At 35.3% G+C, this 26,184-nt stretch overlaps 1 protein-coding gene across 2 annotated transcripts in view; it reads left to right on the top strand.

The window, feature by feature from the left end:
• KLHL1 (kelch like family member 1) overlaps positions 1–26,184 on the top strand; it is a 251,190-nt gene that overhangs the window by 124,156 nt on the left and 100,850 nt on the right. For both annotated transcript variants that reach the window (XM_075491973.1, XM_075491972.1), the window contains one exon: positions 21,228–21,440. In XM_075491973.1, the coding sequence (XP_075348088.1) occupies positions 21,228–21,440 (213 nt within the window). The remainder of the gene's footprint in view (positions 1–21,227; positions 21,441–26,184) is intronic.

The following is a 26,184-nucleotide window of genomic DNA, read 5'->3' as shown; positions in this document are numbered from 1 at the left end:
TCTGCTAGTCATAGTATCTTCCAAGCCAGGTATCTGTCTCATGCATATTTTTTTTTTCATGGAAAAATGTCAACAAAAAATAGGTCAGGTATTTCTAAGAATAAATATAGGGAATTTCTTTTTGCTGATTTTTTTGAAAAGATAATTATATGTGAAGTAATATGTTCAAAAATATTGTAATACAGAATTAAATATTCAGATGCCAGAATCAAAGCTGTGTGTGCAGTCTTAATTTGGAGTACTTGCACATATACATTATGATGCAATCTTTAATTACAGAATCATATATAATATTTTCCGTGAAATCTCTTCTTTTTCTTTCAACACACGAGGTAGATAGAAGCAATTCTGTATAGCAAAGGACTCTCACCCCATTTTTAATATGCAATTTGTAGGTATCTGGTATGATGGAAACTGAATATTACCTTTATTTAGATACACTACTTTTTTATCACATTTCTTTCTGTGTAATATTAAATAATTTAAACTATACCTTTTCTACAAAAGTTCACTAAAATAATATTTCTTGCTTTATAGTTACCTTGCTTGAGACCTTGGATGAGAAATCATTATATGGGAAATGTAAAAGCCTTTATTTTGGGATTCTTGAAGTGTTAGTAGTGCTTTAAGCAATGTAGTCCCAAACTTTTCAAACTGGACTTTTTGGAAAGTTGTAGCCTCTTTTTCCACTGCAGATTCTCAGTGTTTCTTTTTCTGATTTATACAATGGAGATAATAAAACTGCTTAATCTCTAAGAGAAAGTGTGAAGATAAATAAAAGTTGGCGAAATACTCATACGTGGATGGATGCTGTATTGCACCACAGAAAAGTTAGTTAGGTAACTGATTAGGTTTTTTTCTAATACTTTATTAGCTTGGAATAAATTTTGCTTGGAGAAATGTGTTTCACAAAAGGAATAAAACAGAATATTAAACATGTTGTTGTTTATTGATCATTATCCATACAGAACACTGAATGTGATTGATTATTTAAGGTTTGAGGGGTTTATTATCAAATGTAATAGTAATACATAGCCATAGTACCAGAAAATGAGCATACATGTCAAGTGAAGAAAACCTTGAGTTAGCCAGTTCTTTTAAGCACTTAAGAAAAATGTAATGTTCTGTAATTTATCTTGCATAATTTAAACATTTAGGCAAAATCTTCAAATACCAAGCCACACAGAATATATTTGGAGTTTTGCTAGTTTTCTTCAGCTGTCTTGGGTGCAGTCTTAGAATTTGGTAGGTATGGATGTGAAAGCACAATTTACATCGAGTCTCCAAGGTCGTCAATGAATACTCTAATGATTATATAAAGGGTGGCTTCCACATCCTCATTTATGGAGAATAGTGAGCACTGGTTGTTCCTTTCAAAGAGTAATGCTCTTGCTAATTGTTCATTCAACTCCTGCGTCCAGATCATTGATAAAAATATTGAACAGACCTGTGCCTAGAATTGAGCCCTGAGGAACACCACTGGTCACCAGTTGCTAGCCAGATGTAGCCCCATTCACTACAAATCTTTGGATTTCACTCTTTAGATTGCTTCATACATGTAGACATCCTAAGCACAAAACAGGCTTCTGGATTGTGCTCCGGGGCCCAGATATTTAAGAAGTTGCCAAAGTATTTAAGTTCTTTGTAGTGGTTTGAGATTTCAGTGGAAAGTATCATTCTTTGAAACAAAGACATTAAATTCTGGTGGTGCACATAGTTCTACATAAACAAGGACAGTTACTCCATTTTCATTAGTTGAGTAAGCAGCGATTTCTTATTTGCTATTGTGATTTAATATTTATTCAGCACATGTATTTTTTTTGTAAGGGAGCTGGTTATAATTTCACTCATTCATTTCTTTTATAATAGAAAAGCTCTTGTGGATTGATTTAAGAAAAGTGAGGTATGAACACTGTGATGTATAATACATTTTTGGTTGTTAACAGCTGTGTGTAAAGACTGTATATTGATTTAGCTTAGGACAAAAAATATCCTTTTCATTTGGATTATATATCTCTATACAACAAACTCTAAATAAACACAAATGTTAGCCAATAGCTAGAATACAGTAAACCTGAAAAATGTACAAGTATTTTGTTTCTTTTCTTCTTATTAACAAGTCTTCTTTTTTCAGTATGACAATGTTATATGCTTTATAGTTATGCAAATTTTATCTAACAGGTTTCTAGCATGCTGAAATCAGAGACACCTAGGATGAGAAAGCTTTAGGAAGGAGGTTTATGGGTTTATTTAACTAATGAATGCAAGAGACAAAACATTCTGCATTTGTTAATGTAGATTTAATATATAAATGTAAACAAGAACTTATTTCCTAGTTGCTCATCTTCGTAACTAACTTTCTTATCTTTTAGACTGTGATCTGTTCTATGTGGTGCTGCTTCAATGTGATTGCACTACCAAAATCTTTTATTTTTACATTGCCCAATGCTTATTTAATTCTCATTTCTGAATTGCCACCAAATAGAATTTTAATTTAACCAGATTTGTGGAGTATTCTGAGCAAGATTAAAGGTGTTAATTTGTAAATAGAGGAATTCCGTTCAAAATTTTTCAAGTCATTAATTCTTTTTATTGTGGATCCAAGCTGCAGTCCTGGTGCAGAGCTTAAGCTTCTGTGTCCACTGGAATATTTCATCATCTTTAGAGTAAATACGGAAAAAGGACTCTAAGTTCTACCACCTTATTCTGTGACTACATCTTCATTAAATTATTATTTTTGACAAGTACTCTTTTTCAGGTCACAAATTTTTTTTTTATTTATCTTTTTTATTTCAGTTCAACAATTATTTAATTAAATGTTTATGTTTTTGCAAAGTTAATCACAAAAATGTGTATCAAACTCAACTCATCTTTCTGAAGCTTCTCTGAGCAGTGTGTTTCCATCAATGTCTGTTGTGTTTTGTTTTCTTACATCTGCGGTAGAATTCTGTAGTCTTCCCTGCTTACAATGAGTTGCCTAGACAAGGCTGCTCAAGAAATTAACCTGACATGATTTATAAAATAGATCCTACTGTGAAGATTCAGATACTGAAAATCAAAAGATTTTTCATCTATTTTAATTCCATTATTTTGAGGTCCTGTTAGTTCTGACATGTTATTTTATACTTCTGATCATTTAAATTGGTCTTCCTAAAGGCAGGAGGTTTCACTGGTATACTCTAACTTCTGGCATAAGTACTGGTGTTCCAGTACTTATGTGCAAAACTGCATTTTGGAGAGTATCAGGAAATTCCTTTTACTCACTCTGTGAGGGCGCAGCAAGGCAGGGACCTGTTCCAAAGTGGTTTCGGAACTGGATAGATTAATGGAATTGCAGAGACTCTTTTCTATTTGTGAAATTAAGGTATATCTGGCCCTTTTATGTATCACTTCCTATTGCAATTAAGGAGTTGAGGTGCAATTTCTGTTTATGTTAGTTAACTTACAAAAGACATCGAAGTGATGTAAATTAGCAGGATGTATTTGTTTAGATCTGCAGTTTCACAAAAATGAATTGTGGCAGCAGCAGTGATGGATTAGTATAGCCTAGTGCAAAGTCTTCAATAGGTCTAGACCTGCCAGTTTTTTTTTATCATTGTAAGAACAATGTTTTATGCTTGACAGCAATATAATTGTTCAGAAGGTGAAGTGCTGTGCACTGCTAACATTAATAAAAGAAATATCCCACCCTTCAACCCCTTTCAGCAGAGTTATGTCTAGACAGTGTAGCTGCTGTTTGCAGTAGGATTAAACAAAGCAGAGCAAAGCCTTATGATGCTGCTATCACAGTCAGATGGGTAAGGAAATTGCTTTTCCCAAAAATACAAAGGTTAAAGGGAATTAATAGTTTCAATTGTGTTTCATTAAAGATTTCCCTACAGATAATATAGTCCAATCCCCTTCTTCCATATCACACCCAGAATTAGGTTTTCAAGGCTTTTAGTTAAAAGTTCAAAGCAGCAGAATCCATTGCAGTAGGGCACATTCAATTGTTTACATAACTGTATTTAATATTTTTTAATGTACAGAAAACACTGAGGACTGCTTCCCGGGTTGTATATAATATTCCCAAAAGAGGCCATGCTGATATGGATCTTTTTACAAGCATGTCTTTCTGAAAGTATTCTAAACCCACTACTAAAGTCTGAAATACTACAAACAGCAGTAAGTGATTGGAAAATATATTAACTTATAAGGATAAGCTTGATAAGCTCTCTTTACCCAGCACACCAGAATTTCCTTAAGAGGAGTGAGGACATAATGACAAAGAAAATGAAAGAAAATTGTAAGGTGGTTTTCAATGGCAAGCCATCTTTTAAGCAGCCCTATGCATGCTTTAGGTGGGGGTAGCTCTGAGATCACTCTAATGGCCCAGTGTTAATTTGGCATCTGAGACCTGCCAGGCACAGTTTCTTTAACTTTGCTCATTTTAAAGGAAGGTTATTCTTTTAAAGTTTTTGGTGTTTGTTTCCTTATGTGAAAGTGAAGTTTGAAGACGTTAGGAAAAAAAATCAAAATAGAACAAAAAATGAAATACTTGGGAAAATCACCAGAAGCGTTTTCTTACAATTTTTGCTGCTTTATCTGAAATTTACCATTTTATGTTTTCTTTTAAAGATATTTGTTTTCATGGGGATAGCAGAAAGGCCAAAAGATAATTTAGTGTTATTGTTCACATTACTGATATAGAATAAAAAGGGAAAATAAGACAGAAGAATACTGTATGATATAGGTAAATTAATAATTGCAATGCCTTAATCTTGGATTGGTTTAATTTCTATCTGCATACACAGATATGTATTTATATAAATATGTAAGATATGTATAATCTCTCCTGTTATTAACACAATTATATCCTTTTTATTTTAACATCTATTAAACTTTGAGTATGTGCCAAGAAGGTGCTGATGCATCACACACCCCCCCACCCCCCCAGTTAATTCACACAGCAGGGCTGTTAATCAGCATGCAATAATGTTTACTATGCATGTAGTTTACTATGAATAAATTCAAGGTGAGTCAAGGCTGTTTTTCTTTTATTTTATCTATCTCAGGTATTTTTATGTTGGTTTTTGTTGTTGTTGTTTTGGGTTGGTTTGTTTGTTTGTTTTTAACCTGGGATACTCTGCATTTTATGGAATACTTCTAAAGGTTAATCAGTGTTCCTGTTTGTCATGTTGGTGAAATGTACCAGAATTTCTTTTTTGGGTTTAGCTTAATCTATTATTACATTAACTATTTTGCTATAACTTTTGATTTAACATAAAGTTATTATACAGATCTTTATGTTGCCAAATGGAGAGCAACACACAGTCTGCAGACCATCTGAATGACATGTAGCTCTAGTCAACATTATCAGTTTTTAACTGTGTAGGCTCAGTACTGAAACTATTCAGAATTTTTTTTCTGATGAAATTTTATACTGCACCTGTATGAAGACTAACCATATACTCAGTTGCATTAGCCAGCGGGCTGAAAGAAATAATTATTTCCCTCTACCCAGGACTCATGATGACTTAACTGGAATGCATTTTCCAGCTGGTGGCATTTTGATTCAACAACAAATTGAACCAGGTATGAAGCTGAAGCAGGAAACACATAGTATATGAAGAGAACCTGACATTCATGAAGAAAAGCAAGCTAAAGCAGACTCAGTATTTTCAGCTACCTATCAGGGATTATAGAAAAGATAAGATCATTCTCTTCCTGAAGGTACACAATGAGACGACATTGGGCAACAGTCCCAAGTTGCAATTTCCAAGTGAAAAACATTTCTTCACAGTGATAGTAGTACTCATTGTAGCAGTTTCCTCAGAGAAGCTGAGGCTAAAGAATCTCTGTGCTTGGAAATATTCAAAGCTAGACTCAACAAGGCCCTGAGCATCCTGACCTATGGTTGAAATTAGCCTTGATTTGAGCAAGGGCTGGACTAGATGATGTCCAGAGGTTTCTTTCTGCCTGAATTATTTTATGATTCTCTTTTGTAAGTCAACCTGACGCATTTCTGCGTCAACATTTCATTTCTGTCCAATGAAGGGAAAATGTAATATTCACAAAATAATCAGATGTAATTCTTTTTCTGACATTCCGTAATTTTCAATTTTCAGTAGAATTTATTCCATCAGTAGTGATTCTGGTTTTGTTGTTTATTTTCATGAGATTAGAGCTGTGATTCAGATCAGATTCAAAACCTTACGGTGGAATGTCTTCAGTGTGGGTATATATGTGTATGTATACACATACACACACACATATACACATGCACTTGTATATTTATATATGCATTTGTGGTTTTACTGTCCAACCTCCCATTACAAAAAACACAGCTTAATCAATAATATCCACAATTTGGGGCATGCTATTCATGTCATTGAAATGAAGATAATTTCAAAGAAATGCAGTAATTCTTGTAAATTATGATGAAATAGTAGCTGCTAGAGAGGTAAACTAAGTAAACTAAGTGCATTCTGCAGGTGAATTTATGTTCCAGTTAAAAAGCCAAAGCTCTCAACATAGAAGTGTAACTAAATTTTACTGCATTACTATAGTGCAGTTCTATGATGGGCAAACTGTGGAGTTAATAAGTAGTGAAGCACATGAAAAATAAACTACATATTTAGAAGGTAACAACTTGTACATATAAGCTCTCCACATAAGGGAAAGCTGTCAAAACTGTGGAAATCACTAACTATTATGAAACATTTATTTGTACTCTGAATTGGACCTCTGAGAAGATGGTATCCAAAACCAATCAATCTTCCATCAGTCTAGTGCTTTTCAAAAACACTGAACACACTGATCATTTTGATTCTAAAGACAGGAGCCATGTATTGACACACAGAGCAAGCACTAAAAATAATGCTAAACTTCTCTGTTAGAGTTCTGAGGATCAGTATTTTAGAAATATCCAAAATTTTTCTTGAAGCCAATTTAATTCAGCTGTAAAACCTACTCAGAGTTCATTCTGATGGTTGTTATTGCTTTGCTTAGGTTTAGACAAAATCTGAGATAGAGCTGTGAAATTCCTAGGGGTGGTTAAAACTTTATATTAATTAGGATTTGATTATAATTTTTGAAAGGTATGCTCTAAGAAGTTATTCAGAAGTACACCTGGTTGTTTTCCTATTTGCTGTAAATCTTAGAAATTTGTTGCCATGAATTTCTCATAAAAGTTGGTATCAGAATGTGCTTCCACAGAAAGGATTTTGCAAGCATGTTTTTAAACACTTGTTTTTTTCTTATTACAAATTTCAAACATATCAGCAGAGATTAATGAATTCTGTAGAATAAATTCCCGAATTAAAATCCACTTTTTTTTTTTTTGGTAGTTAAATTACATTTGAATAACATATATTATAATAATCTTAGTTCTTAACATTTTTAATCTGTTATCTCCATCAGGGCCTGCTGAGATGTATTGCAACTGACTTATTGTACAATTGGTAAAAACTTCTTCCTTTTTAGAAGCGATTGGACATATCTGGAATATATTTTGGAAAGGAATTACCTAATTCAGTACCTCTTAAAGATTTTTGTGAAGTACCTCCTGGAAAGAGTAAATGTATGAAAATATAGATACTTTGATTCTTTTTCATTCAGGATGTTGCTGTATAATGAAGTAGAAATGCAGAATTATATCTACTGCTGTCTGGTTTTATGTTTAATTAAAATTGAGAAGGGACAAGAGCAGCCAGAATTTATCATCACCTTCAGCTTTTCAGTAAAATAATTGAATGTTAGCTGAAAATTTGCTTATCTTAAATAAGGTTGTATTTATTATCTTTCTTAGTAGGAAGAAAAAAATTGTGCTTGGGAGAAAGTGACAGGTATGAAATATCATTTTTTTTTATCCTTAATTCTTATTCTTGCTCCTATTTCTACTCTTACTCTTACTATTTCTTTTGAAGCCGTATACAGAAAGAACCAACATAGGGTATGTTGCAATGCGTGTTTCGTCCAAGCTTGAGCCTTGCGTCCTGGCTCAGAGAGATTTTTTCTTGGTGTTGTACACAGGATAAAAATGTACAGTTAGAGTATACTATATGTATATCCTGTGTTCCTGTGCTAAGACAAATTAGCAAATTTAAGTCAAAATGCAAATTCCCCAAAGTTATTTGGAGGAGGGATTAGTCTGTGACAAAAAGAATGGGAAGCACAGAACTCAAAGCCATATAGCACGATTGCACCACATTTAGTTCATTGAGTGGACCCAATTTAGTCCACTTACTACTCTGTTCTGCACTCTCTATGCCACTATCTTCTGTCCATACAGAATTAAAGCAGTTAGTTAAACCTTTTTTGGGCTTTTTTTTTTCTGACCTAATAAGGCTGGAATGATGATTAGGATCTCCTCCTAAGAAACTATCCCAAAGAACTAGTGTTAGATAAGGTTCTAAATCCAATTAAGAGAACTGATTTAAGATTTGAAAATTTTAATATCCCACCAATTGTCTTGATTGAATAGTCAGAACAATATCTATGGCAAAAATGTTGACACACAGAAATATGTTCAAAATCAGCTTCAGTGGGAGTGCACTGAATAATGTCTTGTTCATGAACACTTAGAATATTTTCTTGGGAGCTGATGAAATGGATTCATTCAGAGTGAGGCTTGTCTTATGCCCTAAAATTTCTCAGATAGGTATTTGAATTATTGAACTGTTTGAAACATCGACATCATACTACTGGTACCACATATTTTGTGAAGATTTTGTGGCTTTCCTTCCACAGAGGATTTGCACTCCATAATCTGAGTACCTTCGCTGCAGAAAGAAGGCAGGATTTTAAAAATGTCACTAGATGCCGTGTTTCCTTTTGGCAGGTTCAAAGTAGCATCCTCTTCACTATACAGGATTTTGGCTTGCTGTTTAGTGACTGACTTTGCTCATGCACTATGTAGGGAGCCTAAGCAACCAGTTTGGCTTTTGGATTCTATTCTCCTCAAAAACATTTAAAATAAAAATCTTGACAAAGAATCTGTAAGGCTGAGATAGAACAGATTTGATATGAATCTTCAAGGTAGGTAAGGTGAGAGACAGACATTTAAATGAGTTGCTTACATTCATATTTGCTACCAAGGGTCTTAGACCATAAGTTAACTTTTTTTTTTAAGTATATAAGTCAGAATAATTATCTCAAAATTATATGAATGCTGACAGATCACTAGACCATTTGATATTGACCCAAGTATTCTGAAGGAAGTGTTATCTGTGATATGTAACCTAACATCTTAATCTCTTCCCTTGGTAAGAGAAAAATGGAAGCTGAGAAATGTGACAGCAGTGAGAGAGCAAACAGAAAAAAAAGAAAGAAAAGTCCCACAAAGAGCCAGATACCAATTAGCTTGATTTCTGTATAAATTGGTTAAACCGTAATAAAGGGGAACAGACAGAAAGATGGATCAAAAAATGGAAGAGTGAAAGAAATTTTGGTAAGGCAAACCCCATTTCACAAGTCTATGAGAGTCTGTGGACAAATTTTCTATTGTGTACTTGCATTTCTGAAAGTCCTTTGATAAGTCCATTATTGGCAACTCTTAAAGAAATATAGCCTTAAAGGCATGTGGGAAATGTTCTTCTCTGGATTACTATCTCTTTAACAATTAGGAAACAAAGGATCAGAATGAATGTACAGATGTCACTGTGTAAAAAGTTACCAGTAAGGACCACAAGGGAAGTATGTTGTGAATTACTCGATTAAACACTCTCATAAATTGTATGGAAAAAGAGTAAATAATGAAATAAAATGGCTTTATGGACAGTATAAAATTACTGAGGATACTAAAAGCCCCAAACTGTCTCTAAGAAGTTGCAAAAAGATCTTGTGATGCTAAGCATATAATGCCAAATAAAATTAAATATTGATAAGGTAAAAGTAGTGCAGGTGGAGGAATAATCTGTATACATTTAACAGTGGGATCTTAACTAGCTATCTCTTATCAGGGAGGGAAAAAAAATGCAAACAACTTTTATTCATTGAGATCGGTTGTCTGCTTATGAGAAAGTTTGCTGAGCACTTAGGGTGGTTACAGAAGAAGGGGAATGCTAGGGAGTATTAGGAAAGGAACAGAGGACAAAACAGGAAACACCAAATTCTACTCCACTCCATGGTTTGTTTGCACCCTTAATACTGCTTGTAGCTCTAGTTATCTAATCTCACAAAGAATATATGAAAACTAAAAAACACTTAAAAAAGGATCAGTGATGATTGCATCTAAGTAGACCTGTGAGTATGTGCTACAGAGTGATCTGAAGCCTGAATCCTCTACCATCCAGATCAAATATAAATCCTGCATCTTAGTTTTCCTTTTCATGGGAAGAAGCGTGCGAGGTGAGGCTGGTTGGTATTCTTCTCTTCCCTTAGATCACTTGGAGTAAAGTCATCTTGGAATGGCGTTGCCAGGGCACTCTGTTTAGTTGCAGATAAGGATAATAATGGAATAATAATTGAAAATGTGGGAAAGCCCCCTATCCCCATAAGAAGAGAGGTGTTTTGGTGGTGGTGGTGGTTTGGGGTTTTTGGTTTTGGCAATGGGGAAGATATGACTGCTGGAGAGGCTGTAATAGACACATAAGACATAAATGGCATGGAAAATGAGAATAGGATATTATTTCCCTCAATTCAAGAATTGAATGCAAATCTATTTGAGCAAAAGATTTAAAAGCAAACAAAAGGAAATACTTGCCTCTTACAAATATGTGCTTAAGTTGTGTAGTTGACTGCAAGGGATTCTATGGAGACAAAATCTAAATAGATTCAAAGTGCTATTAAATAAATTGAAGAGAAGTCCACAAAGGTCTTCTAAACATCTCATACAGGAAATCCCTAAAATCACAAATTTCTAGAATCTGATACACAGAGAAGATATAACATTTACCTTTTAGAGTTCCTTCTAATCATTGTCAAAATTACATCTGGTCACTGGTCACAAATGGACCTTTGCTTGCTCTAAACTCATACAGCTCTTTTTATGTTCTATGAGCACTTAAACACTAAGTAACATCTAGGTACCTAAATTCTGTGCAAGACTGTAGCAGCTATCAATAAGCTTATCTGAATAAATACCATATTTTTTAATGTAATTAGTACCTTCTAAAGCATTAGGGTATCAGGAGATCCAATCCTAAAAGTTTAGCAAATCCCCATGTTGTTTTAAATTCTTTATCTTAAAGAATATTTATAACTGTTCTGCTTTAAAGTCAGCTGTGTTAGACAGCATAATTCCAGGTGTAAATCTCATCTAGTAGTATTCTGTTTATTTCCAGAAAAAAATATCTGTTTATTTGTGTTGATAAATAAAAAAAACAAGAAAGAAATGTGAAGATTTTAGATGAGTGATAAGAAATCTAGAAATCTTTCTTTGTGTTTTATAGGGAATGTTTAATTATGTAAGGAGCCACTGGCTTTGTAGTAAATAGCTTGGGAAGTTGAGTTTGGGTGCAGTTTCCTCAGATCATTCTTTTAAAAAGTACAGATGATTTTTTAAGTGGTGGATTTTAAAAAGAGTGGAATGATAATGAATTTTGTGAGAACTTGAACACAAGATAATGAAAAAAAAAAACCAACCAACCAACAGTGAGACACAGCTATAAAGTTCTCTTTGCCTCCTCCCCCTTCCCAATAAAGAACTGATGCTGAGAAATTACTGCATATTATAGTTAGTTGACAGCATGAGATTATTTGATGGTAACATGCAGTCTTGGAGAGAGTGAAACATAATGTCTGTTCCTTCCAAATTTGTAATTTCCAAAGCACCAATAAAACAAGGATAACTGTCAGTTTAATCAATATTATGTGCAGGATGACAAATGTTTTACAATTTCACTTCAGTCTGAAAATTGTCTTCTGGGATTCACACAGTAGGTTAATATATTTTCAGCATTCATTTAACAGGTTTTTTAAGTGCTCTGTCAAAGACAACAACTTAATGTGACAAGTTTTCAGCAGCCTTGTATCTTGACAAACCACTTAAGATCTAAATACAGTGTTTATTTTACATTATACTGTATACCATTAATTTGTTGGAAAGAGTATGGAAATCACCATTGTTAATGATCAGACATCTTTGTGTGAATTATTCTATTTTCTGAAATACTGTGGAGTACAAAAAGTTTCTGTTATCTAGGGGAGGGGTATGTGTGGTGATTTTAATTAACTTTGTACCATAACACTGTGTCTTTAGAATTAATCTGGATTTAATAATGTGCTTGAAGGCTGTAAGTGCTGTCAGAAGGTAATTACCATATGACTTTCTTCAAACCTGCTTATGGAGTGGAAGTCTTTGGAAGTCCCCTTTACATAGAGAGGTGGTTCTTTCTCAGAATCCTTTTTGTGTTCCAATGTTTTTCTAATTTGGAATATATTCTCTTCTTTCATACTAAATAAGACTCTCAGGAATGCTTCAAATTATGCTGGATATTAGTTGAAAGGTAGATTGGAGTCTGACAATGAAAAACAAAGTGTGTGAGAGAATGATTCAGGCACATGATTCAGGCATTTCCTGAACATTATATTTTCTGTATGATGGGCTATTTGTTTTCTAGAATGCTCTTGGAAGGTATGTACTTTTTCAATACAGTGATTTGCTATAAATTAATCAGAAATGCTGAAGTTTTCATATGTCTCTGCTGTGATTTTTTAAATATTTAGTTTCAGTTAAAATGACTACTGAATCTGCAATATTAACATAAACTACTATTTTTTAAAATTTTGCTCCTCAAACAAAACTGTAACTAAAACATTCTCCAGCAACAGCATATATCACATGAGACACAGAACACATATGCTTTGAGATAGCTAATGAAGACAGAAGAAACACTGTTGTTGCACGTCTTTATAGTGTGGAAAGGAGAGTAATAGAACAAGGCTTTTTTCCTCTATGGTCATGCAATTTCCCATGGTTCATTAGATGCATTTTCATTTTAATGGCTGCTTATTTTTAATTCAAGTTTGGAGTACAGGCATATGAGAAAAGATTTCACTCTAATGCTCTGAGTGAGGTTTCAATTGCTTTTTGGAATATTATCTTAATTACAGTATTTATTAATCATTTATGAAAGTAGAAGCTTTTTTTAATAGCCATGATCTTGCATATACTTTCAGCCTTTGCTTTGTGCTGTATTCCATCACATTTCACAAGCTACGGAGGGTCAGGATAGGTCAGTGAATGATTATGAGATTACCAGTGAATTTGTAGGTGCTACCACAAGAAACAGTGTTAATGATTAAGTATCTTGTTTTCACTCCTGAACATTACAACATGGTGTTACAGGACACATTACTGTGAATGAATTGTAAAAGCAAGGCCATAACCACTCAAGTCCTTTGAGTTATTAAAGACCCAAGAGATTATTTTGAGTTTTTTAAGTTTTGGTGCTAATGGGCTCATTAATCAGAGGGAGAAATTAATAATAAGAACTGGTGTGTATGAGTGGAAGACAGATAAGTTCAAATGGGAAATTAGACACCCATTTTAATGTTGAGGATGATTACTTCTGAAAGCTACTGCAAAAGTGGCAAATTATCCATCTCCAGAAGTCTTTGAGATGATGCCTTTATAGGAAGCAATCTTCAGTGGATCAGATGTTATTAGGTTCAACACAAGGGTTAAAACAAAACTGAAAGGGATTCTAAGGCAGTTCCCTGCTGTCCGGGGAAACCAGCTTATGGTAACCCCTTTTGTAAACTCCATCCTAAGTTATTACACTGTCCTAACAGACCTATTCCCTGCCCACCCACTGGAAATCTGTTCTAGAGCTTGATGCTTTAACAGCAAGAAATATTTTTTTTCTGATTTCCAGCTTTCTTTTAATAAGATTTGATTTAGGTGAGGTTCCTGTTAGGCTTGTTACACAGATTGAAGCACACCTCTGTAACTGAATACCAACATCCTCCCTAGTTGTGGATTCTGCATAATGAGTGGAGTAAACTACGGCACAGTGGCTGAAATAATTACTTACTGGTTTTATTAATCCACAGGCCTCGGCTCTAGCATACACCACAGTCATGCACAGCAAGTTACATTAAATCTTGAGACACACTTGTAACCTTTGCTGAGCAGCCCAGTGCCTAACTGCTGCTTTTGAGACTTCTCTAACACTACTTTTGTCTTTACTCATCTTGCTTAAGATGCCATAAGCTGCAATTCCAACTCTTGGCCACAGTCTTGAGTGCTCCAGTATGGTGTGGTACCAGGGCTGATTTGATCAATAAGGGCTAGTACTTGCTGTACCTGCTACAGAATGTGTATGCGTATATGTTCCCATCCTGAGTGAGTTTTAATCTATCCATGGATGGAGTATTCCAGCAATGGCCAGAAGCTATGGGGAGTGTTGATGGGGCTCTTAGTGGAAGACATCCCTCTTGCCTAAGCTCATTATTTTACCCGGGTATTATCCTGTCCTGCATGACGTTGTAAGTGATGGTCCTTATGTCCTCCTATCCTACAAAATGGTTCTGTTCCTCCTCCCTGGGGTGTACCAGTTATGGAGTGGTTTATCTCCAGTAGTTGCCCCAATGGTTACTTGAGCATTTTTCATGTAAGGACAGACTGAGAGAGCTGGGACTCTTCAGCTTGGAGAAGAGAAAGCTCAGGGGGGATCTTGTCAATGTGTTAAATGCCTGATGCAAGGGATTGAAGATGAGGGGGGCAGACTCTTCTTAGTAGTGCCCAGTAACAGGACAAGAGGGAATGGACACAAATTAAAAAACATGAAATTCCATCAGAACACAAAAAAACACTTTTTTACTGTGAGGGTGTTCAAACACTGGAATACATTGCAAAGAGAGGTTGTGGAGTGACCTTCTGTGGCGGTATTCAAAACCCAACTAGACACAGTCTTGGACAACCTGCTCTATCTGACCCTGCTTGAACAAGGGCATTGGACTAGATGATCTCAAGAGCTCCCTTCTAGTCTAAATGATTCTGTGATTCTGTGACCTACAGGTTAGGGAAGCCACTGTGGCCAGACTGTAAATTGGATGATAGTGCTGGATTGGGGCAGCAAACTTGTACCAAAGCATAATTACAGCAGCAGGGAAAGGAAGAAAGAAAAGTCAAGCTAGGAGAGTAAGAAAGTGAGAGTGTCATGATGACTACTTCCCTGGAGTTTTAAAATTTAAACTCAGAAACTTGTTCTGTTATCTAGGTGAGAAGGGTTGCATTCCTACTGTGCAAACAGCACAATTTAAAAAGTTGGGGCAGCTCATATTTTCCGTATTTGGGGAGTGCTAAGGGTATGTCTTATACAAGTAAAAGCAAAACAAAGACAGTCACCAGAGTCATTACAAAGTGTATTCGCACTTTATAATACTGCACCAATGTGAAAATTTGCACTGTGAGTCTCTATTTTTGCCACTTTTAGCCTTTTCAGTCCAAAGTACCACCTCTAGATGATTCACAGTGCTGATCTCTTTTGCTATTTTCTTGAAATTGTGCTGAGAACCTTTCCAATGACAAATATATCGATCTGGGCCAATTCGAGTCACAGAACACAAACATTCCAGTTTTTTAGGTCCCCAGTTTGTGCTCCCTGGTTCTATTAACCTTATTTTGGGAGCATAAACTAACATTAAAAAAGACCTCAAAGGCGGGGGGGGGGGGGGGGGAGGGGGGGAGAAAAAAAGAAAGGTGGAGTAATTAATAACAAGAAAACTGTTTTACAGGCTATGAGTTCTGTTTTTCCTAGCTTCCATGCTAGGAAGAACATATTATGCATGCACTGGGGCTTAGCACCCAGAAGTTCCAGTTTTTATGGGATACAGGACCTTCCAGAACAGTGTTGGAAGACTGTTTCAGTCAGGGGGAGCAAGATGTGTAGATGTCCTCATCCATTTAGCAAGTTGTGACTGTTTCATGTACAGGTTAGGCTTCTTGGATCTTCTTAGATGTGAAGAAGAATATGTGCAGCATGTGTGAGCTAAGATCCTTCAGCAAAACAGGAAACAAATATTAACCATTCTGGCACAGTTAAGAAAACATGCAAGATTAAGGCCCTCCAGCTTGAAAGTTTTAGCGAGTTTATTGTGATGAGCTGGCGTATCAGCAAGCGTCTATGACCAACTGGTTACGAACTACATTTAGATTGTGAAATCCCAGAATGCTGCATGATACTGGTGATGAATTAGACTATAATCTGGCTAATTCTGCGGCGTCATATCCTAAAACCTGAAAATTTTTGAAAATAAAAGAATTTAAAAGTTGAAGTAAAAAAGGAAAATATTTAGATCATGATAGTTTAACTTTGTAATCTATAAGTCTCTATTAAGATTTCAGTATGCTGTGTGAGCTGGTATCCATAGTCACAGTCTCTTCGATCCTCAACTTGCTGTCTGCTCTCCCCAAAAAGCAGCAGCTGCTGATCTCTCTTCCCACTGACAAAAGTTCATACACCTACATGATCTCTTTCCACTAGCTGCCTATCCTTTGAGTGCCCCAGCCTTTATATCCCTTTTGTAATGGTGACATCAGGCTGGCATCTAGTACTGGAAGAAACATGTAGCTCTTTGGATTACATAGGGCATATGGAGCTCGCTTTCAGATAAAATCTGGGATTTGGCTAGAGAACCAGACCATAAGCATATTAATAAGTGCTGGTCCTTTGTCTAATGGGAGTTCAGGAATTTAAAAGCCCATTCTCCTTAGGAAAGAAGAGACACGATAGCATAGTTTTTGCAAAAGGGATGTAGTCTTGTATGATACACAGCTGATAGGGAAAAGTGGGCGTACAAAACAAGAGGGCTGAATTCAATGTAGTACAGCAGCAATAATTCCAGAATGAAATAGTTTGGGGCTTGACCAAAATCAAAATTGGCTTTCAGGTCTTTAGCACTTCAGAAAGTATACTATATGATTTAATATGGAAATCAGATGCCCTATTTATTCATTTATTTAAATGTTTGCATGAAAACTTAGGTTCTAAACTAAAAGCAGTCTGGGCTTAAAATATTCATTGACACCAGTGATTTGCTATTTAAGTGAAAGGCTAGTGTATGGATACCTTTTTTTCAGCATTATTTTATGCGTTTCTTTTTTTCGTATTGGAAAGGCCACAGCATCAAAATCAATAAAATGTAAAACTTCTTAAATAAGACCCCTACATCCAAAACCAAAAAACCTGCTAAGCATTTTACTGCCACGGCAACTCTGATGTAACAGGTTCTAAATAGCACTCTCAGAACATGACATTCTTTGTCAAGGTATGAAATTACTTCATATTTTTTATAATACTGAAGAAATTATTCTCAGGTTCTTCCTTACAACTGATGCATGCTGATTAGTGAAATCAATGACATAAACATCAATGAGAACTAACTTTTGCAAGATAATTTGATTACATGTGAAATAATGTTTGTTACAAGTCTTGATTAAAAAAAAAATCAAATTCATTTGTATTGATAACATCATTATAAGGATATATGTAGTAGAATTTATTTTTATTACATTCCATTTGGTAATAGTTTAATTTCATTAGAGCAGTTATGTTCCTATGATGCACAATCTGTTAGACTCAGATACTCAGGTGCTTGCTTATCTACCTTTAAATACAGATATGTTTTGTTTACATGACTCTACTGTGCTAATACTTTATAGTCATTTAATTCTAATCCTGTGTGCTGCTGAAAAGGTTTAAAAGTGAAACAGCTCTGCTGTGGAAATGCTATGACCCCACAGCAATGATTATTGCATGATCATTTTGAGAAAGTGGAAGGGCAACCAAGTGAGACATAGCTTTCTCCAAGTGGGTTCAGAGACTTTCACACTTTCTACTGTAAGTTACCTTTTCTAATTTAAAAGCAAAAATCCACTACTCTACTTAATTAAAACATTACAATTCTTGCTGAAGGGAAAGGCTAAGTGAATGACCCATGCAGGAGAGGCATTAGTCACAGCCCAGTTGATCTTATGAGACTTATGAGACAGTGAAGACCAGATCTACAAAGCTTCTTAAGTATCAGAGTCAAGAGTTACAGGTCCTGAAAACTCATACACCTCTGTCACATAACCCTGGACTGTCACATAACCCTCATGCTTAAACGCTGAGTACCCTTATTCTCAAAATTAAGGTTTCTCAGCCCGTGAGGACCTAAGCATTCCTGAAAGCACTTCACTAGAGCGGGACTGAGTAGCTCAATTCCTATCTTGCACCTTAATTTCAGGAGAATTTAAAATTTATTTCATTTATCCTGAAAATTTTAACCAGTAGCTTGCAGATATCTTTTGTATCCTGTTCCCCAAAGAAAGGCAGATATTTTTCCACAATAAGCATATAATAAATTATTTCTGTTATAATAAAACAGCAAGGCATTGAAATAGCAAGGCATGCTTTGAAATGAATGAAATGAAATTAATCTCAAGAAATTAAAATGAAATCTAGGAAGTTCTAAACATTCAATAGTCAATTTAGGAAATGCTAAATACTTAAAAGAGAGAGTTTTTAGCTCTGAAGATCGAGAACCTGGATTTTATTGCTGTTTTATATATATAAAGTATATATAAATATACCATATCGAACAAGGTATCTGTTTAGAAGAACAGATTTGAGCTCATATGTTTTGTCTGAACATTTTGTTAGATTCTACTTTCAGTCAATGGTAAATCAGTACAAAGGCTGGACTAAGTTCTCCTTAAGCATATATCCAAATGAAAAGACAATTAAAAATTATAAAAAATCTTAATCAAAGCTAAAATTATTATTCTGAATTTAGAGCCACTACTCTGAGTGTTATTCAAAATTAATTAAGTTCTGTGAGTTCATAAAATGTATTCTACCATCGCAATGCTTCTCAATAATATTAGGTCTTTAGATTAATATGCTATTGCAAAGTTTGAAGTTGGTTCCTATTAAGAAGAAGAGTTATATTTTTTTCATAATGGGATTTAATGTCAGTTTAACCAGCCTTAATTAAACTTTGGCTTATAAATAATTTTACTGAGAAGTGCAATGAAATTTTCTGCGTTTTATGGCTTTTTAATTAAAATGAATTAAGCCAACTTGTGGTTAAGTGTCTGCAAACTAGTTCCCTTACATTTCCAAGCTATTGTACAATGTTCTAGTCACACAATTTGAACTTTATCGGGAGTCAACGGATTAAAACGTTAGGCCATAAAAATCTAGGTTTTTAGGTACCTATTGACATTTAATCAAGCAATTTAAAAAAATAACTGAGTCATGTTTTGATCTAATTATCAGTTCTGTAAAGATAACTTAACAGCACGGTTAATACAGACCATGAGCATATATATACCTTTGATTGTCTGTTGTGTCAGCACCCTGTTTTGGGTGCATATGTAGAGTTAAAAAGTTACTTATCGGAAGTTGAGTTTTACGTGTAAAAGTATTAACATTCATAATAATAAGCATCACTTTCAGCTTCAGCTAATTTATTCTATTTGCATGTATGTATTTCATGTGTAATTATATTATACATTTCAATGACCATCTGTCTGTCATGATTTTGTCATGTCTATCTCTGTATTATTCATCTCTGCTACCTTATATAAAATAATATGCAGTTAGTTTTTAATAGATTCTTTTAAGAAGTAACTTTCAAAGAATATGATGCTGGAGAATTAAAATAATAATCTCCTTGTATTGCATGGGGCGGGGGGAGGACAATATTTGACTGACTTACTAGGGCCAGAGTATAATTCTGATGTTTTAAGTCTTGCAGGTTTTTTTCTGTATTAGTTATATTGTCTCGGTAATACTGTGTTACTTCTATTTCAGGTCGTGATGACCAGTTAATCTTTCCCCTGGCCCAGATCCAAACAAGCAATTATAGACAGCATTAATTTGAATTTTGATATGCTAAGAATTGAATTGAGTGGGTGTAGCAGTGGAATTATCCACTTCCCTCAATTTTGTTCTTACACTTAAGTCCTTGACTGATGTTTTGTCATTCCTTCCCTGCTTCTCATCTTACTTTCACAAAGTCTATCCAAAATACTATTATGAAATTCATTATTATCTTTTATCTATCAGATTTTGTAACTTACGTATCCCTCCAACACTTTTTATATTTTTGTTTTATGTCAAAAATTAGATTTTTTCTAGGAGGAGGGTCTTGTGCCTCCAGTCTATACCTACTTCACTTATAATTGTCTATGAATCAAGAATATGGGAACACATTTGCAATTTCTCCATAGAGATCAAGCACCCTAAAAGAAATATTTGGAGAAAGATACCCTGCAGAACTGTGCTTCTGTTGTGTCCTGTTAATGTAGGGTAGGTAGTTCAGAGAGCAATTAATTCAGTTCTTAGGATTCAGTCAACTAAATGAAACATTTTTGTTTAGTTTGTATAGTTTATATCTATATGTTTTTATATAGTTTATATAGTTTTTGTTTAGGTTTTTATAGTTATTCCTATGTGTATTATAAATTCCAGTACTGTGAGATTTTAATTGCTGTATACATTTTGCATGTTAGCTGGATGTTAACAATCTGTTCTAAACAAGTTCGAGAAATAATGAGCCCTTATTTCAATGGCCCAATCCTCAAGTTGGCCCAACTCCTAAGTTCATGGTGTTGATCTTCCTCTCAGCCTTGTCATATGTATAGACAGCCATCATCTGGATATTGATAATATAACTGTATATGACTGACAAGTTATTTAAGAAATAGATCAGATGATAGTGAAAAAATACAGGAAAAGGTAGTATGTGCATGTAAAGATTTACAATATATTGAATGTGCTCAATTACAACTGAGTTTATAAAAATTTCAAACAATATGCAGACCTGCCCTAGCCTTTACTAATTCTGCCAATTTTTAATTACAATATTACCATATAATCTTCATATTGTTTTCTGAATATATTCATACATGAATTACAACTATAGCTGTTTAATTCTAATCATCTTTGGTTTGTTTCTCTCACGACTGGATTTAAGAAAGAATTTTTTTACAATAAGGGTGGTGAGGCACTGGAAAAGGTTGCCCAGAGAGGTAGTGGAGGCCCCATCCCTGGAAACATTCAAGGTCAGGTTGGATGGGGCTCTGAGCAACCTGATCTAGTTGAAGATGTCCCTGCTCTTGCAGGGGGGTTGGACTAGATGACCTTTAAAGGTCCCTTCCAACCCAAACTATTCTATGATTCTATGACTCTATGAGCTGTAAGAGGGCTGGGTGTGGCAGATATTGACTAATCCTATGGGTTTATTAGCTTTAACAGCTGCTTTTATGTTCTTCCAGTATTACTGAATCTGAAATACTTTCTTCTTCTCAGGAGAATATAATGGAAGTTATAAGAAATCAAGAATTTTTACTTCTACCGGCTGAAGAACTCCATAAACTTCTTGCTAGTGATGATGTGAATGTTCCTGATGAAGAGACCATTTTCCATGCCTTAATGATGTGGGTGAAGTATGATATGCAGAGGCGATGCAATGACCTAAGTATGCTACTTGCTTATATCAGATTACCACTGCTTCCACCGCAGGTATTTTTAAATTATTTTATTTTAATAACAATAACAACAGCAACAACAACAATAATAATATCACTTTTATTGTGAAAACTCTCACTGGTTTATAATCTGTAACTGTTGAATACTCTGGGTGTTTAAAAGCAAAACCATCCAGAGTGACATCAATAAACTTGAGGATTGCGCCAACAGATAGTCAAGAAGTGCAGAGTTCTGAAAGTGAAGAGGAGTAACCGCAGATATCATAACATGCTAAAGACAGGTAGAATAGTTAATATTCTCAGAAAAAAAAAACAAACCCTGGGGATTATGACAGATACCAGACCGAGTACAAGCCAACAGCATGAATGAGGAAAACTACATATTGGTCTACATCAGGAAAAATTCTGTCAGCAGGCCATATGAAGTTATTATTCCCATAATACCTGGTGCTGCTAAGGCTGCACCTGGAATATTGTTTCCAATTTTGCACTCCACAATTTGAAGGCATAGGAAGAAACTGGAGAAAGTCCAGTGATGGGCTACCAAGATGGTACGTCAGCTAGAAGAGGAGAGGCTGAGGAAGCAGGCTTGTTTAGTCTGGTGAAGAGGAGGCTAAGCGATGACCTAATAGCAATTTAAGACTTCTTGAAGGGAAGATCATGGAACCAAATTCTTCTTGGGAGCACCACAAAATATAAGAAGGGGCAAATGCCCCAAGGTCTAGCATGGACAGTTCAGGTTGGACATTTGCTGGAGGGGGAATCAGTTAGAACACAGTGAACCACTTCAGCAAGTTTTTCAGAGGCTAAGCAATCTTCTTCATTGAAGGTTCTCCTGAATTAGGTAGACCAGGTGCTCACCAAATCCAGTGTTGGCATTAGCCCTGATTTGAGGGAGAGGTTGAACTAGTTGACTGCTGGAGGTCATTTGGAGCTCCCTTCCTGTGAAAGCTTCTATGTTTCTGTGATTCAGGCTTCAGTTCCCTTTTTTTTCCAGAGAAGTAAATAGTAATTTTATTCTGTTTAGTGCTTCCAGATAATCATTCTCCTTTCAGCTAGTGTGCTGGGTCTGGCTGGGGTGTAGTTGACGTTCTTCATGGCAGCCTGTATGGTGCTGTGCTTTGCACTTGTGGCTAAAACAGTGTTGGTAACGTACCAATGTTTTGGCTATTGCTGAACAGTGCTCACACAGCATCAAGGCTTTCTCTCTTCCCTACCCCACTAGCCTTCCAAAAGCCAGTAGGTTGGCAGTGGGCAAGAGATTGGGAGGAGACAGCCGAGACAGCTGACCCCAACTGACCAAAGGGATATTTCGTACTGTATGACACTGTGCTCAGCAATAAAAAGCTCAGGGAAAGGAGGAAGGGGGAGGACGATTGTGGTTATGGCGTTTGTCTTCCTGAGCAACTGTTACACGTACTGAGGCCCTGTTCACCAGGACGTGGCTGGACATCTGCCTGCCGATGGGAAGTAGTGAATGAATTCCTCTTTTTGCTTTGCTTGTGTGCACAGCTTTTGTTTTCCCTATTAAATTGTCTTTATCTCGATCCCTGAGTCTTCTCACCTTCCTTTTATTTTCTCCCCATCCCACAGGAGAGGAGAGTGAGTGAGAGGCAGGGTGTGTGTTTGGCTGCTGGCCAGGATTAACCCATCACAGCCCTTTTTGGCACCCTGCGTTGGGCACCACAAAGGACTATTTATGGGGAAGGTCACAATACTGAGAATTGGGCAGTGATGAGTAAGGTCAGAATCAGCTGCCATTTCAGTCTTTTTTTTTGATGGTGACTTTTAGATAATTCCATAATTGTGCTAGCAATAATATCAGATCATATCAATGTCTACAGGAGTTATTTCTACATAGGAAGCCAGAGACAATGTTCTCACATATCTAAATCTCTTCATGTTCATTTGAGCATACTTACTATTCCTTAGAGGTCAAATCCTGATCTGAGAGTCCAATGAATGAACAAAGGAGTCACTGATACAGCAAAATATATTGTTGAGCTGTTTCTTCTCTGTCTGAGTCTGCAAAATTTATTTCCTTCAAACCATGAAATAAAAAAAGACAAAAATAATATGACAATGGCAAATACTTTTGGTTGTGAATCCCAGTTGCTATTCTGGATATTGACCTTCCAGAATGACTCGCTTGTCCAAAATCAAGAAAGAAATCCAAGTTCAAATCTGCTTAAAAATTAAATATTAAATAAATTAATTAAATATTAATTAAAAAGTAAATATTAATACTGGAATCCCCAAATGACATCCTGAGGTTCCTTCATATTGGGTATATGACACTGCAAAACAAAAAGAAAAACAGGGAGAGACCTCAAACACCAGATCTTGGTCACCCTTACTGCTCAGTTGTTAACTCAATCCTTGGCTCTGGTTTGAACCACTCCCGTTAGCTCTCTGCTGGACAAATATGCCGTAGGGGATTGTAGCACTAATCCAACTGGTGTTACTCAGTTGTTTCTTGCCATGTTTCCTTTATCAGTATAAGCATAGCATATGATTCTCTGACATGCTTAAGTAGTTATTCTGTTTCAGCTAATATTTTGAAGAATATGGGAAGAAAGATGAAGGTAGGCTAAGAGTGGCAGCTCACTACATGACCAGATACTGGTATTGTAATGTCTAAGATGTACAAAAAATATACCCACTCTGAAAGGAATCAAGAAAAGAATGCTAGGAAGGAGCTGTTTAAAACAAGAACTATCATAAATCATAATGCTATGATTTATGATACTTTGCACTTTGTATCATACTGAGATCTCAGAGGGTTGGGTGGGGTTTTTTTGTTTTACTTTCCAATATATAATGTGCTACAAAGGAAACAGTCAAATGTGGCACTTAAAGATTTCTTTGTCAGAAATGTGAGCTGTTTATTTTTCAACATCTATGCCAATTGAGAAGCTAGCACACAATACTGGGCATTACTGCAGTCTTTGAAGTGTTCTTTTTAAATCTGCCAAGCATTTACAAAAGATAACTTAAACTGTTCACACACCAGCCTCACCTCTAGCTCTTATTGTGTAGAAAAAGATCATGCAGGCTTTGTTGGTTACTGGTCCCTGCCCTATTAGTAATTATTAGTAAAATTATTAGTAAAAATTATTAGTAATAATCTTCTTTATAATTAATATCTGCAAGATCTATCACTGTGGAGTTAAATGAAGCTATTGACTTAAGTCAGACAAAAGGAATACAACTATTTTTTGTTTTCTGTGAATTGCTGAAAATGATGAAAAATAGACCCAAGATTAAAAAGATTACTTTCCTTTTCAATAGCCTTATGTAAAATACCAGGTAATGTATGTATGTGTGTAAGGTATGTAATTGTCTCATTCCCATCTAGACTCCCATTCCCATAAAAGGCTGGACCAGAAGATCTTTCAAAGTCGCTTCCAACCTGGGCTGTTCTATGATTCTATGATTCTATGATTCTATGGTATATAAAGTATCAGCTGAAATAATTTAGAGGCAAGATTTAAAACTAGTTTTATGTTTGGAATCTTCTAACCCCGCTACAAATTCTAAATGTATGGCTCATAAATTTAGCTGCATTCCTCTAATCAATAGGGATTTTGCCTGGTCTAGGTATCACATACTTTGCTTACCTCTGCACTGCTAATTGCATGTAAACCAGTGATCCCCACATTACCAAGCTGAGTGTTGTAGCCCTTTATCTATAGTGTTAAAGGCAATTCCCTGTACAATTTCTGAGTAGCTATGTCCACACTCCACAATACCTGCTTCTGGGTTTCCTTTGCTGTCTCTGTGGCCCTAACACATAAGGATACCCTGAGACACTGCCAACAGCACTAATGTCCCTCATTTATGCAACTCAGTTGTGTCCACTTTGTTATCCGTCATCCTCATGAGAATATCCTGGATACCTTAAGTTACCCAAGTATCACTATATCCCATGTTTAGCAACTGAATTAAATCCTAGATTTCCACTGCCTATCATAGATAAGCATCACAAATGTAACCATGTATCATTGGTATCTTACGTCATTGACACCCACCTATAAAGTCCTAAAACCATTGTGTTAACCTCAAACTTAATTCCACTTTTAGAAAGTTTCTCATAAAACTTCTTTCTTCAGATTCAAGTCCATCTTTTAGAGAGAACACGTTTCTTTCTGAAGGAAAGGAAGCAGGTGACCAGTGAGTAGGGTATATGAAAAAAAAATAACAGTTTCAAAACGGTTTGTAAGGAAGTTCAAAAAGAATTATTTTAGAGTGATATACTTCTGGCAATTCTCTGTATTTTTTTGTTCAGTTTATTCTGAAAATTAACCCTTATGCACTGGTGCTTGTCTGTAATCGAGTACTGCATCATATAAATTTTTGCTATAATGCTAAAAAAGTATTTTAAAATTATTTCCAAATTAAAATTAGATATAACAAAGTTTCAACAGAAAATTATTGAGAGCTGGAGGTGAAAATTTACTTTTTATTACCAAAAGGTGAAATTTTTCCTACTATGGTTTATACTTAAGTATAAATCAAATAGAACACCTATCATTTTCATTGTACTGAAAATTAACTGAAAAACTCTCTGGAGAGAAGCCAGGTCAAAATTAAAAGCTCATCATTGGACCTTTGAGAAAAAAAGATTTGCACTCCTTACTTTTAAATTCACTAAAAAAGATGAAGTCATATACTGCAAAGATTATTAACAGATTGGAAAGATTGTATTGAGATCCTCTTAAAATGAAGGCTTAAATTTATAGCCTGAGTTTTTATGACACCTCATTTCACTTTCAAGG

Source organism: Mycteria americana, chromosome 1 (genome assembly GCF_035582795.1).
Source record: "Mycteria americana isolate JAX WOST 10 ecotype Jacksonville Zoo and Gardens chromosome 1, USCA_MyAme_1.0, whole genome shotgun sequence".
Lineage (NCBI taxonomy): Eukaryota > Metazoa > Chordata > Aves > Ciconiiformes > Ciconiidae > Mycteria > Mycteria americana.
Note: the sequence above shows the minus strand (reverse complement) of the source record. Positions and strands in the feature narration are given on the sequence as shown.